General features: G+C 53.6%; 1 protein-coding gene across 2 annotated transcripts in view; it reads right to left on the reverse strand.

Moving 5' to 3' along the window:
• MBP (myelin basic protein) overlaps window positions 1-10,100 on the reverse strand; it is a 33,800-nt gene extending 23,700 nt beyond the window's left edge. The window contains exons 1-2 of one of the 2 annotated variants that reach the window (XM_060119019.1): window positions 9,915-10,085; window positions 3,231-3,308 (exon numbers count right to left, since the gene is read on the reverse strand). In XM_060119019.1, the coding sequence (XP_059975002.1) occupies window positions 3,231-3,308; window positions 9,915-10,085 (249 nt within the window). Of the gene's footprint in view, window positions 1-3,230; window positions 3,309-9,914 lie in introns of both variants that reach the window. The other variant, XM_060119020.1, reaches the window with a different exon arrangement.
• Between the last annotated feature and the right edge of the window lie 7,238 nt (window positions 10,101-17,338).

Here is a 17,338-nt window from a genome sequence, read left to right on the forward strand (position 1 = left end):
GGAAATAACCATGGAGTCTTAGTCTTCAGAGAGATGTTTGCAGTCACTGACTCTGACCCCTTTGCTTTCTGGGTGAGGAAACTGAGGCCTGAGAGCGGGAACCCAGGAGCTGACGGCCAGAGCTGGGGCGGCCTCGCAGGGTCCCTGCGGGAAGCAGGCCTGACGTGCCCTCGATGCGCCAGCAGCTTCCGGATGTTTCTCTCCATCAGCACGGGGACCCGGGGCGTCGGCAGGACAGACGGTTATTTCTGATGTTGGTGTGCTTCTCAGGCCAGGAAAGGAGGCTCAGAGCAGACGCACGGAGGCTGAGCAGTGAACTCAGACCTACCACGCGTGTCTCCATCCTTACCCTGTGCTTTTCCAGGTGCGAAGAGTCCGACTCCTTATCCCCAAGCATCCTGGGGACGGTTGGTTGGGGGGTCACAGCGGGCAGGGCGGCTCTGCACGAACCTCTGGGCACCTCCCGGGCCGGGCGTCCAGGCAGTGTCCTCTCCAGGCCTCAAGGACCAGTTCCCGGGGTCTGTGGGATGCAGACAGAGGGGCTTAAGGAAGCCAGTGAGAGCAGCTGATGGGCGTGGGAACAGGGGCTTCCCCCTCTGTTCTTCCTGCATCTCCAGGGCCCAGATGTGCAGGTGTGGGTGGGACGGAGATTACTCGGGCGAGGCACGTGCTCCGCGCTCCCCGCCCTGGGCACCTTTCCAGCTCCTTCCATCCGCAGGCACCAGGCGCTCTGGGTCATGCAGCTTCCAGAGGCCCAGCCGTGCGGAGCCAGGGTGACGTGATGGAGAAAGCAGAGGAAAGGCTCTGCCTGTCTCCCCGCGGAGCTGTCTTCCCTGTTGTGTATTTGCTCCTTGATTCTGCCTTGGAATTCGTGTTTCCCAGCTTGCTTTTCAGTCCTCAAATATTACTTCATGCGTGGCCTTGGGCTTCCCACCTTCCACAGTCCTCTTCCAGCCCTCAAGGTCAGCCCTGTGTCAGAATCAAGAGAAGTGTTCAGGCTCCTGGAATCAAGGGATTCCTCGCAGGGGACCCAGTCCTGGAAGCGCAGCCACAGTGCTGAGCCCACTTGTTCCTTGACGTGTAGTAGGTGGGGCTCTCTCACCCTTCCCGGTGTGTTTGTTCAGAGAGACAGACAGACAGAGAGAAGGAGGTCCGGGTGCAGGACGCCAGCCTGACATCACTCACCGACTTTAAGTCTCTGAACCACAGGGGAAGGAGGAGGAAGCTTTCGGTCCCGAGCCGCCCGGTGGTCCTGCACCACCATCCCCAGCCCCCGCGTCAGCCCTTCGGCCGTGGCCTCACCCCGCGGCTCCTGTCTGCTCCGCAAGCCTACTCCACGTGCCCTTTGTCATATTTTGAAACCACTTCGTGCCACCTGGCCCTTCAGTGCTTTCCCGTGTCCAGGGCCGTTAACGCTCCGAGAAACATAAGCTCTTTCTTGAAATACTGAAGAATGCAGCGTGCTGGAGGAAGACATAGTGAACAAACAGCAAAGGCAAAGGCCCATAAGTGGAGGCCGCGGACGCCCGGCCCCCATGCTGCGTCCCTGGGGCTGCTGTGTGGAACTCGTGCATTTCTGGCCAGTTTTGTACATGTGGGCACAGAGGTCTGTCTGGGACGAAGCTGTGGAGGGCAGGGCTGCTGCTCTTTTTCCAACAACAGAGAAAAGTCATTCTGCTGTAAGTTTCTTAACATCCCCAAACGCCAAAGCCCTGGCCTCTGGCCCTCCCCACTCTGCACTGCATCTGGGATTTCTGGCAATGTCTCTGCCTCTCGGTGGAGCGGGCGTGCTTTCTGATGGCGACGTGTCCCGTGGAGGAGAGGACGGGGGACCCGGTGGCTTCGGGGCGCAGGGAGCACGTGGGTCCCCGTTGGGGCCTCTGCCGTCCCCACCTGCCCGCCCGCATCCCCGCTGCCAGGAGACAGCAAGCGTCCGCCCCAGCTCTCCGCACTCGGCCTGGGAGCCCAGGGCCCCCCAGAAGGCCTCTGCGGCCCAGCCCTGGCTTCCTTGAGGCTGAGTGTGGACCAGGCCAAGGCCCAAGGGCCCCAGAGGTTATGTGCCTCTAGGGGGAGGGGGCCCTCTCGACCTCCCCAGGGGTGGGGCTGTTTGCTTTGAGAAGGAGCCACCCAGGGGCCCTCTGCACGGGTGAGCACGATGGTCGCAACTGAAACGCGATTCCCGTGAAACCCGGGCTCGGCGGTGGCACCCCTCCAGCCCCCCTGCAGCTGTTACCTGGAGATGCGCCCCTGCCCACCCCAGGAGCTCGACGGCAAGTCCCTCCCGGCAGCCAGCGGCCCCGGCACTGCTCCCGTGGCCGGGTCCTATGATGGGGTCAGGCCCTGGGCTCTGCGGCCGCTCTGCCAGCCTCCCCCGGACCGACGTCCGGGAGCCGACCCTTTACGTCGTATGGATCCACTCCTCCCCTGGGACCAGCCGGTTCCGCGGGCCCCTGTGGTCACACCGTCCCGTGCGGGGCAGAGGGCTCCGCAGTGGGTCTCAGCTGCGGGCACAGCTCCCGGCTGCCTGGGTCCCGCTCCCCTGGCCCCATCCGCACCCTCGGGGCTCAGTCAGAACTAGATTTCCTGTCGCGTGCCACGTGGTTTCAACCTCCTGCGCTTTCCCAGGTTGGAAAGGCCGATCGATGCCCGGGCACAGCGCCTGCTGGGCTCCGAGAACAGAGGCCTGGGCAGGGCTGTGCCCCCCGCGAGCTGAGTCTGACCCGGGCTGGTCACGTGCCTCCCCCGGGGTCGCCCCAGCCCGCCGTCCACGTGGCTGTCCCTACGGTCCCTACGAGCTCCGAGGGGCAGCCGGGAAGGAGGTCCTGACCCCGGGGACGCTCAGCTGGGCTGGCGCCTGGAAGAGCTCACTCACCTCGTGCTCGGCGGGCGCTCCGTGTCCGTTAGGCGCCGGTTTTCCGAGGAGACGGGGCCACAGGCGGGTCAAGGCCACGGCTGCCGGCCACCTCGGAGGCCAGGCCCACTTCAAGAGCTTGTCCTCACCCTGGTCCCACCTCCGTCTGGGCGGGACCCCCAGTCGAGGCCGCGCATCCCTCGCGAAGACCCCCCCCTTCCGTCTTTGCACATTTTCCTTCGCTCACGTCCCCTCAGGAGCTGCCCTGCTCAGCCTGACACACGTGCCTTCCCAAGGCGCGCGCGGTGGGAGTGAGGGCTTGGCAGCGCCTGCGCCGTCCCCACGGTATGGCCGTGGCCGCCGCGCGGAGCCGTCTTACCTGGTGCACGTTGCACAGCCCGGGCGGGCTGCGGGCATGCGGGGGCAAAGGGTTCCCGCTCTGCTTGAGCCACGGGACCTGCCAGAGGGACAGAGCGGCCACTGAGTCCACGTCCTCCAGCGGGTGAGCTCCTGGCGGCGGGGAGGGGGCGGGCGAGCGGCGGGTGGAGATTAGAGGAGGAGGCATGTGACGGGGATGGAGGATGGAGCAGCCAGTGGCCGGGGCTCAGGGGACCCGGGGAGGGAAGATGGCAGGGGACGGCCCCCGAGGGCCCGGGGGCAGGAGGAGTGACGACAGAAAGGAACAAGGAGAAAGGGTTAGGGAACAAGTATTTCCCGGAGTCTATTCTGGGGGCCTATAGCTCATTATGGGACCAAATTTTCTTAAAAACGTTGCCGGCACCAGACATGTAAGATTTCCAAGACAGCTTCACGAGAAGAGCTGAAAGGGCTTTTCCGTGTCTGTAATGGAATAGATTTTACACTCCGGGGGGTTTTATTTTATTTTTCTTTGAGAGCAAGTGTGTTCGCTTCTGCTCTGGATTTACAAGTAGAAGTCTTTCCTGCGCTGTGGGGTTAACTGTGGCTCTCACACTTGGGTCCCCTCAGTTGGCTCCAGAGTAAAAGGGAATCACTTCAAGAGCCACAGAGCGCTCAGAAGGCGTCCTAGCCAGCCACGTGGAGTTATGCTTTCTCATGGCCATTCTTCTTTGCTGTTGGTGGCATTTAGGAGCTTAATATTAATATTAATAGAGACTTAAAATTCCTTCATGAGCTGCGAACGAGCCTGAACTCTAGTGTTGTAAATCTTCCTAAATAGTATTTGTTCCTGAGCGCACTTTCCCTATTCTATCAGCTACGAGACAGTTTCTGCCGAATCAACCAGTGTTGAGGGATGTGGTGGAGAGAATATTATTACAGGACCAAGGTAAGGGGCCTGCAAGAAGTTCCTCTCTTTTGACCTGCCATAGCAAAATGGCAAGAGAGAAAGAGAGAAGGGGGGGGGAGAGAGAGAGAGAGAGAGAGAGAGAGAGACGGAGAGCCTCATAGGGGTCAAGAGATGAAATCAGTGTAATAGGTTTCAAGGGATGTCTTATATTGGCTACAGATGAAATGGATTTTGAAAAACCAGGTTAACAGTTGGTTATGCATGGAAATAAGCAGTAGTTATGACACAGGAAAATATTAACACATTCTAGGAATATTACTGTAAAGTGAACACACTAGGGTTTCCAGAGGCAAATCCGTGGTAAGCGTGTACTTAGCTGTGCACCTCACAATCAATTTTCTCCGCACGGGAGCGGCTATTTCTATACTAGCAAGAAGTACTGGTGACTTTGATGCATGGTATTGGGTACTTAAATAAGACTCCTGAGTACTTATTTAGAAGCACATCTCAGTGGATAAGCCTGTGGATTCTCTGCCTTGATGAGGCCAGGCTGTCCCCACTGAGGGTGAAAACCCTCAAAAATGGCCTGTGGTCCATGCCTACACTTGGTCCAAAGGCAAAGAAGAATTTTCTAGTCCTCTATTTAAGACCACATCCCTTCTTAATGAAGAGGTCAACTTCTCTGTGACATTTTCAGGCAGCTCTGGGGGCTGGTGTTAAGGCCCCTCTACTGCCAGCCTGGCTTCCTGGGCGCTGGCCACGCGGCCTGGGGCAGGGATGGCCCATGGCTCTGAGATGGGGTGGCCCCCCCGGGTGACAGACTGGCCCACGGATGCCTCCCCGACGGCTTGCCCCTCCTGCGGCGGCAGGAGGAGGGAAGACAGCTTTCTCTGTCTGTGTAAGAGCAGGGGAAGGTTCTCCACCTCACGTCCAGACGTGCTCAGGATCAAAAGGGACAGCATCTCCAGCAGAAGGAGTGAGGCGCCCACAGGACGGGAGGAGAAAAGGCAGGACGGCCCCTTCCGGAAGCCGTGTGTCACCGTCTCCGCCTTCTACTGTTTCTCATGGAGCAGGACGCTTCCCGAGGGCTTACGAGTGTGGTGATGTCCATAGTGGAAAAACCCTAAGATAACCGATCAAACCGGAGTGTGAGAAGAGATTTCTCCAGTTCTGGAATGCTAAATCCACACTTAGTGATTTCCACAAGAGATCGAGGGAGTGTTTTTTTCCCCTAATGATGAGATATTCCCTCATATGTCAAGCCAAGCTCTCCATCCACCGGTAAGAATTGCCTCTTCCTTCTACCAAAAGGAACATCAACGATGATGGAAAGCAACACCATAACACGGAAGTGAGTTTAACAGGAGATGAGTTAGGACAGGGTCTGGTGGCAGGATACGGGCACAGACGAATGGAAGACAGATCAAAATTAATCCCATGTCTTTGTGCTTATTTCTAGTTCACCAGCGACCCCGAACTTACCCTCAATTTCACAAATTACCTGCCATCCTTAAAAGAACCAGCCTGCCTCTACGTTCAGATTCTCCGCTGTTTCTTCTACCCCCGGTGTGTACCCTCCCAGTGAGCCCAGGCGGGGGCCGTCTTTCCTGTGCTCAGTCACTCAGTAAATGCTATTGAGGGTCCCGTGTCCCAGGCACAGGGGAGAATACCGTCATTTCCCCCAACGTGTACAGGACGGTGCTTTGAGAGCAACAGTAAAAACCTCAGGCAGAACGAACACAGTCCTAACAGGAAGACCAGGATACTGAACCGCCCGTGGAGAGAAGAGAACAGGACGTCTGTGTGTAAAGCAGAGGCGTGAAAACTGTGTGCAGAAGGGTGTGCTCGGGGCCCCAAACTCACCTGCTGGTTGGTTGCTGTGTCAGAAGGTCATGAAAATACCAGTTACACCGTGTGCTTAGTAAAGGGAAGGTCACCAAAAAAGACAACTTAAAAAAATCACATGCAATTAGTCTGTTAAAATGTTTAATAAATGCATAAAAAGGAAGAAATATATAAAAAGCAAAAGGTCATCACAAAATCAAATCAGAATACAATCACCAGAAGGCAATCAGCATTAAATACATCAACATAACCTACAAACGTTTCACTCAGAGGACGCAGCAAAATCGCTGCCAACACAGGGGCACACCATTCTGATTTCTCTCTCGCCTGGTTAAAGACAGCGGAGGAGTGAGACCACAGAAGGACACAGCAAAGCGCTGGGAGCCGATCAATAACAGATCCCTGATTGATCAGGGCAATGATACGTCAGAAGGAATTCCTGTAGGAAATCTCAAAAAGTGTTTGTTTGGGTGCAGAAGCACATCTACCCAGCATACAGGGATCTTCCTCTAGAAAGATGTCTGGCCAGATCTCTTGGCAAACTGATGTACAGAGTGGCTGGGTCGTGGCCACGTAGACTCACGTTCGCTGAGACCCATGTTACGTGCATCGCTGCATCGTAAGCGGACACACTCTCGGCTGAAATGAGTGAGTGCAGCTCCGCCGCCCCGACTTCAGGGCTAGACTCACACGGGGCGGGGCACCCTGCTCAGACGCTGCCTGCTGTGTCCTTCATGTCACCTCCAACTGTCACCCTCCCCAGGGGATTACAGAATACATCTCTAACGTTAGGGTGCCACGATAACGATGAGGAGTTAAGTTACCGTAGAACTAAAACGTGTTCAATGAAATTGAAATGCAGCGGAAGAAAAGGCAGGAAACAGAACATTGTGATTAACTTGCAAGACTGCTTATACCCCAGGGCACTGACAGCAAGCGCTCTTATCCCACACAGTGAAGATTAGAGGCAGGGAAGTCATGCTGGATGCTGAGAGCAGCAGGTTGTAAATGCAGCTCTGACTGTAGTCAACAGAGGAAAACAGGTATAACCACCAGTACAGAAACTGTAGGAAAGTAGACTGATGTGGAGGACGGTGAGACCGGCCTGGCCCCTTGCATCCCCACTGGGGTGCGTCCGGGTGTCACACCACTGCGGCCACCCTGGCTATTGTCCAAGCTAATGGGTCACAATGTTGCTGTTGAGCCTGAGGGTACAGCGCTGGCCCCAGAGCGGCGGGTCTGACGGGTGGGTAGGTGGGGCAGCTTAGGGGACCCCCTCCACCCGCTAAAACTGACCAAACGCGGTTGCATCTCCGTCCTGACCACCCGCCCATTCCTCACAGGGCCCCAGGTTCCACGGACTTGGAAACCTGCTTCTTAAAGGCAACAACTCCGCCTTTCTTTCTTCCTGCCACAAAGGCGCATGGTCTCGGGAATGCACTTTCCATTTATGGCTCTCGAAAGAATATGCCATTTGTGAGCGCTTTGCTCAAATGTCAACTCCCGGCCGCACAGAGGGTAGGTGTGTTGGTGCATTCCCAGGGCAGGGGGCGCTGCCGCTGCTCACCCAGGGGCCACCCCACGTGCCCTCGGAGGAGGGGAGCCGGCGACAAACAGCCCCTTTTCCGGGAGCCAAGGGCTGCTATCAGTTCCACACGCTTCAATCCAAAGGACCTTTCTAGCACCTAAAACAATGAGGGTTCTCCCGATTTATAAACAGAGCAAAGCAAAAATAAGGTCAAAACCAAAAAATGAGCCCACACCAATAAATACCCCAGGCTTCGAGGCCATTACGTGTGTGTCACTGGGTGTCGAGTGTATTATGCTTACACCTCCAGTGTTTAAAAGTGAACAAAGAATCCACAGTAAGACAGGTGAGGTGAGCAAGGGTACCAGTAAGGCCCACTGCGTATTTTCAGCAAAGATACTCGACAGGAATGTATCCCTAGCCTGTGTTTGTAATAAGTAACTACGGATATGATTTTGCATTCGAACTCTAATGGATTTCTTTGGCATCAAAGAGCAAGGCTGCTCATTCGAAAATCTTCTTTACTCAACATCCAGTAGGGAACAGAATTGATACTTCAAAAGTTCTAAATCAATTATTTAAACATTGTTTTCATGTTTAAAAATCCCATGAAAACGTTTTGATTTCTCTGAATCCTTGATAACCTAGCAAGACTAGTTTGTGAAGTGGATGCCTACTTCTGAGGCTGGAATCTTTTCTTTGAAAGTGTTGAAGAATATCAGACTTGATGCAATCAAGGTTGTACTTTTACATAAAGGAAGAAAAACATGTATGTCTAATATATATTCATTTTGAGATGAGGTCACAACAGTTGACATGAACGCTTTCGCGATTTTATTTTAACTTAACCCATTACCACCGAAATGAAGCTTGTTTTGTAATACATGCTATCCAGCTGCTTCATCTCTTCTGCACAGTGTAAATCTATTTTTCCTGTTCTTTGGGTTAAGCAGAATAGTTTAAGGTTTCAAAACTGTCGACGCTGCATGCATACGGGGTGCTTTGCATAATAGCAAGACTTGATTAGGCAGTCAGGGTCTGGTGTGGTTTGATAGCTGTGCTTGATAAAGCATCTCGGATTGAAGTCAGCATTAGAAATAGGTCAGAGGACCCACATTTCAGGGTGAGGGAAGACTGCCCCAAAGTACAGGACACTGAAGAAACCAATCAGAAAATGAATTCTATAAGCACAAAAGGTACATGGAGTTATTCACAGGAAGTCCTGCCAAGGGTCACGTGACAGATCTCGGCCCCCCAGCAGGTCCCCGCAAGCTCAACGATCCTTTAACACCACACAAAAGGCGCAGCTGACACCGTGTTTATCTCCAACAATTTCAGGATCGTCACTAATTTTAAGAACTGTAGTTAGACACTAAAGCAAATTCGAGAAACTCCTGAACTCCTGGTGTCCCAGTGTTGATGATGTTATAGGACCACGAATGACAAGGGTGTCTGCTCCACACTCGACTCAGAGCCCTTACAACTTCCCAAAGGCCTTTCAGAATAAGCACAGGGCACAGCCAGAAGCACAGCTGCATCATAGGTGTTTTCACACCCAGTAAACCAGGGGCTGTTCTGAAAAACCTCACTGCTTCCCGAGTCACCCAGCTATCCAGCACTCTAAAATCCAGCTGCCGCGCGTGCGATGTATTTGCTATTGGAATGCCACTTGGGGATTAGCTTTTCAATGAAGCATCAGCCACAGATGATCTATTCACAATCTAGTCCAGAAGCCACTTTCACAAACCGGACCACAATAGGAGCGATTTTCTCCTGTGACACATTTTTATCTACAGAACATTTAAATAATGAAACTTCACAAATTCTACATTCAAATGAATGGAATAACAAACGAATACAGTTTTGATTCATAGACGCACTCATTTAATCCCTCACACTCATTTATTTCCCTCAACAACTCAGACAAAAGAGAACGTCTGCTCAAGGCGAATTTAAATTTCGAGTTTCTTCCAAAGTCCTCAATCACATCATTGTTGCAAAGCAACACGAAGCTGGTGGCACTGAGTCCAGGAAAACGTTGGCAACAGCCCAGTGTGCAGCCCCGAAGCGGGGGCAGTGGAAGCCACATCAGCCCTAAAGCCCCCAAGCATAAGACACAAAAGACCACAGTGCCCACATCCACACCACCCTGGAGATGTGAATTCAGAACGTTCTCCGTTCCTGGACCACATCCTGACCGCAGCCCTGCTGAGCAGGGGAGAGAGGGTGGAAAAATCGAAAGCAGTGACCCAGGCCCCTCCCAGGAGCCCGTAAGCATCTCCAGCAAGGAAAACACGTTTCCCCAGACAGCACGGAGGCTGTACTCCCGCTAACGGCTGAGTTCACCTGCGGATTCCCCTCCTTTTCCGTTTCCACCACCTGGGAGGCGCGACCTGCACGCGCCTCTACCCCTCAGAGCTCACCTTGCCCGAGCCCCGCTTGGGTGCACCCCTGTCCGCGCCAAAGAAGCGGCCGAGGGAGTCGAGGATGCCCGTGTCCCTGTGTCTGGGGAGGAAGCCGTGCCTGGCGTGGTCCATGGTGCTCGCCGAGGCCAGGTACTTGGATCTCTGGGAGGGTCTCTTCTGAGCCGCCATCACATCCAGGCCCTCGGGAGCAGCCGCGCTGTCTTCTTGGATGGTCTGGAGCTCGTCTGACTCTGAGGGCCGGTCTTTGAAGGTGTTGTCCTCCCTCCCTGGGGCATCTCGGGAAAAGAGGCGGATCAAATGGGGGCGGCCCCCGGGGTCAGCTGGGTTGGCATCCGGCCAGGCATTCTTTGGGCCCGCTGTGCGCTTGGAGTCTGTCACCGCTGTGTCCTGCAACGGGGTCCCATTGTTCTGGTCCACATCTGCAAACAACAGTGAGATATGAATACGGTTGTGCAAAGCGGGGCGCGGACAATGCTGCTTTCTTCCCGGGCTGGGGAACCGGCCGTCTCCTATCAAATCCGCAGGGTGCGCAGGCTCCAGGAGCTCCACGCGGCCCCGGACGGCCTCGGGCAGAGCCCATCCGGCCCGAGCATCCTGGCGGCGGCTCTGTGTCTCAGAGGCCCTGGGAATTGTCTCAGGTGCTCCGGATCCGGCACTGGGCCTTCCCGAGCAAACAGGGCCAGGCACACAATCTCCCCTAGGCGCTGCCACGCCTGCCCTGGGGGGCTCCAGGGTCGCAGGTGCCTGGATGGCACGTTTATCATCTAAAAGGCTACTGGTGCCTAAGCAAAGCGTGTTGGGAGCACTTATTTCACAAAAGGTGTTTTTAGCATTCTTGGTAAAAGTGGAACTGCCCACACCTTTTGCGATTCATGCCTTAAAGAAATGGGGCATTTAGAATTCTTTAGTCCCCAGAGTCCACAAGAGGCCTCTTGCATGGGAGAGAGCTGCTTGTTCAGGACATTTTGGTTTGGCTTCTCCTCTGGAAGCAGCAGCAATCAGAAAGTTTAAGTGGAAACGGGGTAGTTCACGTGGCACAGCATCCTCCCTTAGCTTTTGACAAAAATACACAGCATTTCTCTCGAGAATGACAGTACCTCCATCTTGCTCTCAGTTACCACAGGTGGGTATAAATGAATGTCATGTAGGTAGGTTCTTCTCCAAAGTTTATTACTTACCTACGGCAAATGTGGCTTTACTCACACTATCCATCCATCAGACTGCCCAGAAATCTATGTACTAGCATCTACCAACAGCATCCGACCACCCATCCATCCACTATCCAACCATCCATCCACTATCCACCCATCCATCCACTTATCCACCTATCCGCCTACTTATCCACCTGTCCGTCCACCTGTCCATCCACTATCCACCCGTCCATCCACTTATCCACCCGTCCATCCACTTATCCACCCGTCCATCCACTTATCCACCCGTCCAACCACTATCCACCCATCCATCCACTTATCCACCTGTCTGCCTACTTATCCACCTGTCCATCCACCCGTCCATCCACTTATCCACCCGTCCATCTGCCCACCCAGCCACCCATCCTCACCAAGCACCTAGCAAGCGTAATGTCCCCTGCACCAGGCGAACAAGATGTGGTCCTTGTCGCATGAACACAGATGAAGATGAACATTATGGGTTGAATAATGTCCCCCAAATGGTGTGTCCACATCCTCATCCCCAGCACCTGTGAACGTGAACTTATTTGAGGGTTAGGTCTTTTGCAGATGTAATCCAGTTAAGATGGGGTCTCACTAGAGTAGAGTGGGCCCCCACCCAATGACCAGTGTCCCTGTGAGAAGAGGGGGATTTGGATGCAGACACACACACACACAGAGGCCACGTGGCATGGAAGCAGACCGTGGCCTGGTTCGTGTACAAGACATGGTGGCCGGGAACACGGGGAGGGGGGTGACCCGGGGAAGACCCTCCCCCTGAGTCTTCGGGGAGAGCACTGCCCTGCCCACACCTGGGTGTAGATTTCTGGCCTCCGGAACCGAGAGGGTAGAAATTCCTATTGTTTTCAGCCACCCAGTTCGTGGTCATTTGTGTGGCTGCCACAGGAAACAGAAACAGTGCATAAGTTCATGTTGAGTGATGGTATGAAAGGAAACAGCAGGATAAGGGGGCATCAGGAAGGCGCCCTGAGGGGACCGCTGGGTGACATGGGCGTGTGGGCCGAGGACGGGGCTGGGGGTGGCGGGGTGGCCGGGGGGGGGCAGGCTTCTGGGGAAGGGGGATGGTGGGGGCGAGGGGGAGAGGGGATGATGGGGGGGACGGTGAAGGGGAGAGGTGAGGGGAGGGTGATTCAAGACAGGCCGGCCAGGCTATGCAAGGTTTCAAGGGCTGAGGCAAAGGGTTTTCTTCGCAGAAAGTGTCCAGAGACAGCCAAGGAATGGGGTGTGGGTGGGACCAGACTTCAGGGGAGAAGGCTCAGCCTGCAGGTGAGCACAGGTGCGGGTGAGCCCAGGTGGGAGGGACTGTGGTCAAGGGAGAGATAGGGTGCAGGGCCAAGGTCATGTCCTTGGGGGGCCAGGAAGGAACGGCACATGTCTGGGAGGTGATTGCCAGGAGGGTCTTTCCTTTTGTTATATGTATGCGGGGGAGTTTTTATACCTACAACCCCTACGTCCACAAATATATAAATAACAAAACCCGAGGGACTCCACACTCCTTTAACAAAGTCATAGGGGTCAAGAGACTGCCGTGGGTGACACTCACCGTGCAGTCAGTATATAGACTTATGTTTCTGAAGCAGAGGAACTGACTCCCAATGGACAGCATAAATGTTTGCCGGAGACCAAGTGCCAGGCAAACAGCCAGACCCTGTGACCCTGGGGTCTTTTTTCCCGCTCCTAAGGGGGTGCATACAGCTCTCAGGTGTGCCTAATGTCGGCCATGCTACAGCCCTTACAGATATGTCACTTAGGATATGGCACGTCTTCTATGACCACGGGTTACTTGAACCACGTGAGAACACCAATATTTATCACATATCAAATCCCTCACTGGATCGCAGCAATGTGAAAAAGCACCATGAAGAATGCTGTGGCTGGCACAAAGCAGTAGATTTTTTGCAGGGATGCAATCCTAATTTATAGGTTGCAACAGAAAGAGTCTGATTTTCAAGCTGTGCTTTAGATTCTGTGGCTGATATAAATTAATGTAAATGTAAAGGGGAAACAGTCACTATATTGTACATGATTAAACGCATTAACGAAACACAAGCGCCTCTGAATGTTAATATTTTTACAACAGTTGGCTTTTGTGTCTCTGAATATGGGTGTTTGTGAGGCACAGAGAAGGGCGCTTGTGTCCTGAAAGTAGCTTCTCCCAGGACGCAAGGAGCACAGGGAGAAGCTAAAATCTGTGGATCTGCAGCATTTTGGGTTAGGACAAGGGCAGTTTCAATTTGTCAATTAATAACAGCTTTAATCGAGTTAAAGCCCAGGGCAGAGTTCTTCTTTAGACTCTGTCTGGAGCAAAGCGTCTAGTGCACAATGTGAGAGGCACAGGTCTGGCTCTACTACCCAAACATGCACTTATAATCCTCTATTATTGTACAAATTCTACAGGACATTGCACAAAAATGTCTTAAAAACCCCCACCTCCATCTAATGGCTAAAATGACCCCAGGAAACTTAGAGAAATGCACTGGACTTCTGGGGGTGGTGATACTAAAATCACGAATTGCTCCCTGGACCGTCTCTGAGGAACAGAGGACGTCACCGGCTGGAGGGTGGCTTCTGGGGCGCAGAGACCCCCCCCCCCCGCAGAGCAGGATGGCGACCTTGGGGCAGGCTTGACTCTTTAGAGCAACTCACAGGTGTCATCACCGAGGGAGGCTCCAGCGCAAGGTCTCGGCAGCATCACTGGGGCCTGTGGGTCCTCAGCGTCCCACCTGCCCAGAGTCAGGGCCTGCGGGGCACCACCGAGAAGGGCCCTGGAGGCTGAGCTTGACCCCCAGACTCCGCAGCAAGGGCCCCGAGCCGCCTTTGGTATCTGCGGAGGGGCAGCCCCGCGCTGGCCTCCCGCACCTCGAGCCCGTTCCAGCAGCACACGCAGGGACCAGGCGTGCTGGGTGTCCCCCAGGGCCTCCCCTCCAGTAAATGCAGTGTCCGGTCACAGCCCAGAGGGAAAGGTGAGCGCTCGCTGGATGCTCTGTGCGTTACCAGCAATGCCGCGAGGCAGGTTGTTTTACGAGCCCTTTTACTCATGTGAGGAAACCGAGGCAGAGAAAAGTGAAACAGGACTCGACGGAGGCGGTGATGTTCATTCTGGGTCCCCAGCTGCCGTCTACGTGCTGCCGAGTGCAGACCATCCCCAGCTCTGGGCGCCCTGCAAGCCTGCGCCAGCCCCTGCTGGCTTGAACTGGCACTAGGTTTTGCCTCTCAGGGTCACATGTAACTGCAGATGACCGATGGCTAACACGTTTCTGTTTAACAGAGGGACTGACCGGGCGAGATGGAGGGACATCCTAGAGCGCCGCCGTCCCGAGCTAAGAGCCCAGCCTGGGCCCCACCTGCAAGACACAGGGCGCTGGAAGCCCCCAGCACTCTGCAGGGCTCTGTTGCCCCGCCTCCCCTGACCTGCATGCATACATCTGCCCACAATTTACTGCATCAGCTGCCCTTGGCAGAATATGTTAATGCCTGTTAACACCCAAAAAAGCTGAGTTGAGGAATCCTGAAAATCATTATTTTCTATGATTCCGTATCATTTTTGCTATAACCAGAAAATGACACATATCACATATTCATATAAGATCATCTCAAAGAAATTGTGATGATGAAGTGAATCTTGTTCTATATTTAAATATGACTGTTTTTACCTAGACTGTGTGCCTTATGCTTTTTTCCATCACAGACATGGAAATCATATTCCATCACCAACGTTCATCAAAACCACATGTGTGCATGCATGTGTGTGTGCATACAAACATGAGAACACACACAGATGCCGAGGCACACCCCAGACCCAAAAAGTCAGAAACCATAGGATGGCCCCCCATTCTGCATTTTTTTTTTTAACAGGCCGGGGTGGAGTGGGCAGTGAGTTATTCATTCTCCCAGTAACTAGGTTTGCCCTTTAACCGAGCATTGTACGTGGTCAGTGACACCTTCTGTTCACCCAAGCTCAGGGCATGTAGTTATCAGGGAAGTTAGGTGTCCAAGATGCCGATGACCTGGAGCCCGCGGTGGGGTCGGGTGTCCTGGGGCCCTGAGTGCTCTTGTTGGGAAGCCGCGCCTGCGGGGAGAGCGCTTGTCCCGCTGGAACTCAGGGCTTTTCCCAGCTTTGAGCTGACCCGGGCGGGCAGCTCTGTTCCCACCACCATGGGAACATCCTGAGTCTATCAGGGGAGGTCAGCGTGAGCACGGGCTGGGGCTTCACCTTCTGAGTTTGCCCGGTTCTCCAAATGCCACGGGCTCTCAGGTCAACAGGAACAGAAAGGATGTATTCAGTTTCTCAGAGCCGGACTGTATCGCTCATCAAACCAGAATAACACACAATACAGAAATCCCCTCTGTGAGTGCGTCAGTCTATTAAAGTTAACGACAAAATGAAAACCTTCTATCGATAAGATATAAGTCATAGGACTTCCCTGGTGGCGCAGTGGTTGAGAGTCCGCCTGCCGATGCAGGGGACACGGGTTCGTGCCCCGGTCTGGGAGGATCCCACAGGCCGCAGAGCGGCTGGGCCCGTGAGCCATGGCCGCTGAGCCTGTGCGTCCGGAGCCTGTGCTCCGCAACGGGAGAGGCCACAACAGTGAGAGGCCCGTGTACCGCAAAAAAATAAATTAAAAATTAAAAAAAGATATAAGTCATAATGTTCTTCTTTTCACTACAATTAATTTAATGTTTCTTCCTATGATTAGAGAGGGATCGACAATAAGGGATCATCCAACTATAATTTCATCGGGAAGTTTAATAAAATTTCATCTTCACGGCTGATCAGATCTCTAATGAGACTGGAAACAATAAAAATTATCATCACTCACCCAATTAGAGGTTTTGCCAATAACAAACTTTAAAAATGTGTGGTAGAGGCTTAGCCCACTGCAAATCATCACTGATGGTTTGTTTCATTTACAGGCATCATTCCCATCTCAACAGGAGGTTCCCAGACTTCACAGACCAGTAAAATAGCAAAAATTAGGGGTGAGGTCTTCATACGGGCATATCCAGAACTTCGAGAAGCTTTTATTTTATTTACAGCTAAGCTATAAAGAGAAAACAAGTAACTACCATGTACTAGCCTACATTTCACTAAAGAAAGAAAGGGAATTTGGGTATCAAAAGAACAGGAAAGGCATCATCTCAGAATAAAGGGCCGTGCCATGTCTTCGGGTCACTTTTTGACCCAAGAGGTTCCATCTGTCCACACACGCCTCACAGGCCCACCTCGAGTGGAGGCTCTGGGTCCAGCGCTGCTGGTGGCCTCCTGGGAGGGGCAGGGCTGGGACACACCAGATAGCCCCAGGGTTCCCACAGGCTCCCCCTGACCCGTGCAAAAGTCCCCAAACCCGAGCACCACGCTGCCTCGGCTGAACCCCCAGAGCATCTCACCTTGCCACCAACCTCCAACAACCGCCCACAGAGGGGCTTCTGGTATATATCATACACATACACTTGTCTTTTCTCCCGCATGACATCCATTCAGATATTTTGATAGAAAATAAAATCTGTTTCTTCATTCTGAGGCATCAGACTCACTGGTTGTACCTACATTTTTTTTTTTTTTGCTTGGTTTTAAAAACAATTGTTTTTGGTGGCCTATCTAATTAGGTTTGTAGCCCAGACTATAATTTTAGTGGACTATTTTAAATTACAGAAAGAAAAAAAAATCACCCAGAAACTGAAGTCACAATTGAACTGATCTGCTAGGTCTGTCCCCCATCACAGGGATTTTTCCTGGCTCAAAACCATGGATTTCCAGTTTACTGTCTCTGCCACTTCTGGTGGGTCTGACATACACAGTGAAACCCGGCTACAATCTCCTGTGGATGCCCCATAGAAGCCCACCCCAAGTCGCTTCCTGGTTACCTTTTATAGGGCCTGAAGTAGAGATGACTGTCTAAGGAATTGCTGGGGTTCGTACAGTTCACGTCCAAGCTGCTGGCACCACGGCTCCTAGAAGCTCAGGCAGAGCTCAGGAGGCCCATTGAGGTCACCGGGACCCCGCCGTCCCAATCCTTTCCCTGCTGTAACGTCGTGTGGTACCCGAGGCAGAAATTACCCAGAGCCTGAGCATCCCAGCGACCCTGCATGGAATGGGGTGGTCACCTTCCTGGGTGGGGAGGGCACGGAGCCACAGTGGGGACGGGGCTCTGGGCACTTGTGCGCTTTCCACTAGATGCACAGGGGCAGGAGTCAGAGCGGCCGTGAGCCCCGCTGCCCTGGCGCACTGCA

The sequence above is a fragment of the Mesoplodon densirostris genome, chromosome 15 (assembly GCF_025265405.1).
Source record: "Mesoplodon densirostris isolate mMesDen1 chromosome 15, mMesDen1 primary haplotype, whole genome shotgun sequence".
In the NCBI taxonomy this organism is placed as follows: Eukaryota; Metazoa; Chordata; class Mammalia; order Artiodactyla; family Ziphiidae; genus Mesoplodon; species Mesoplodon densirostris.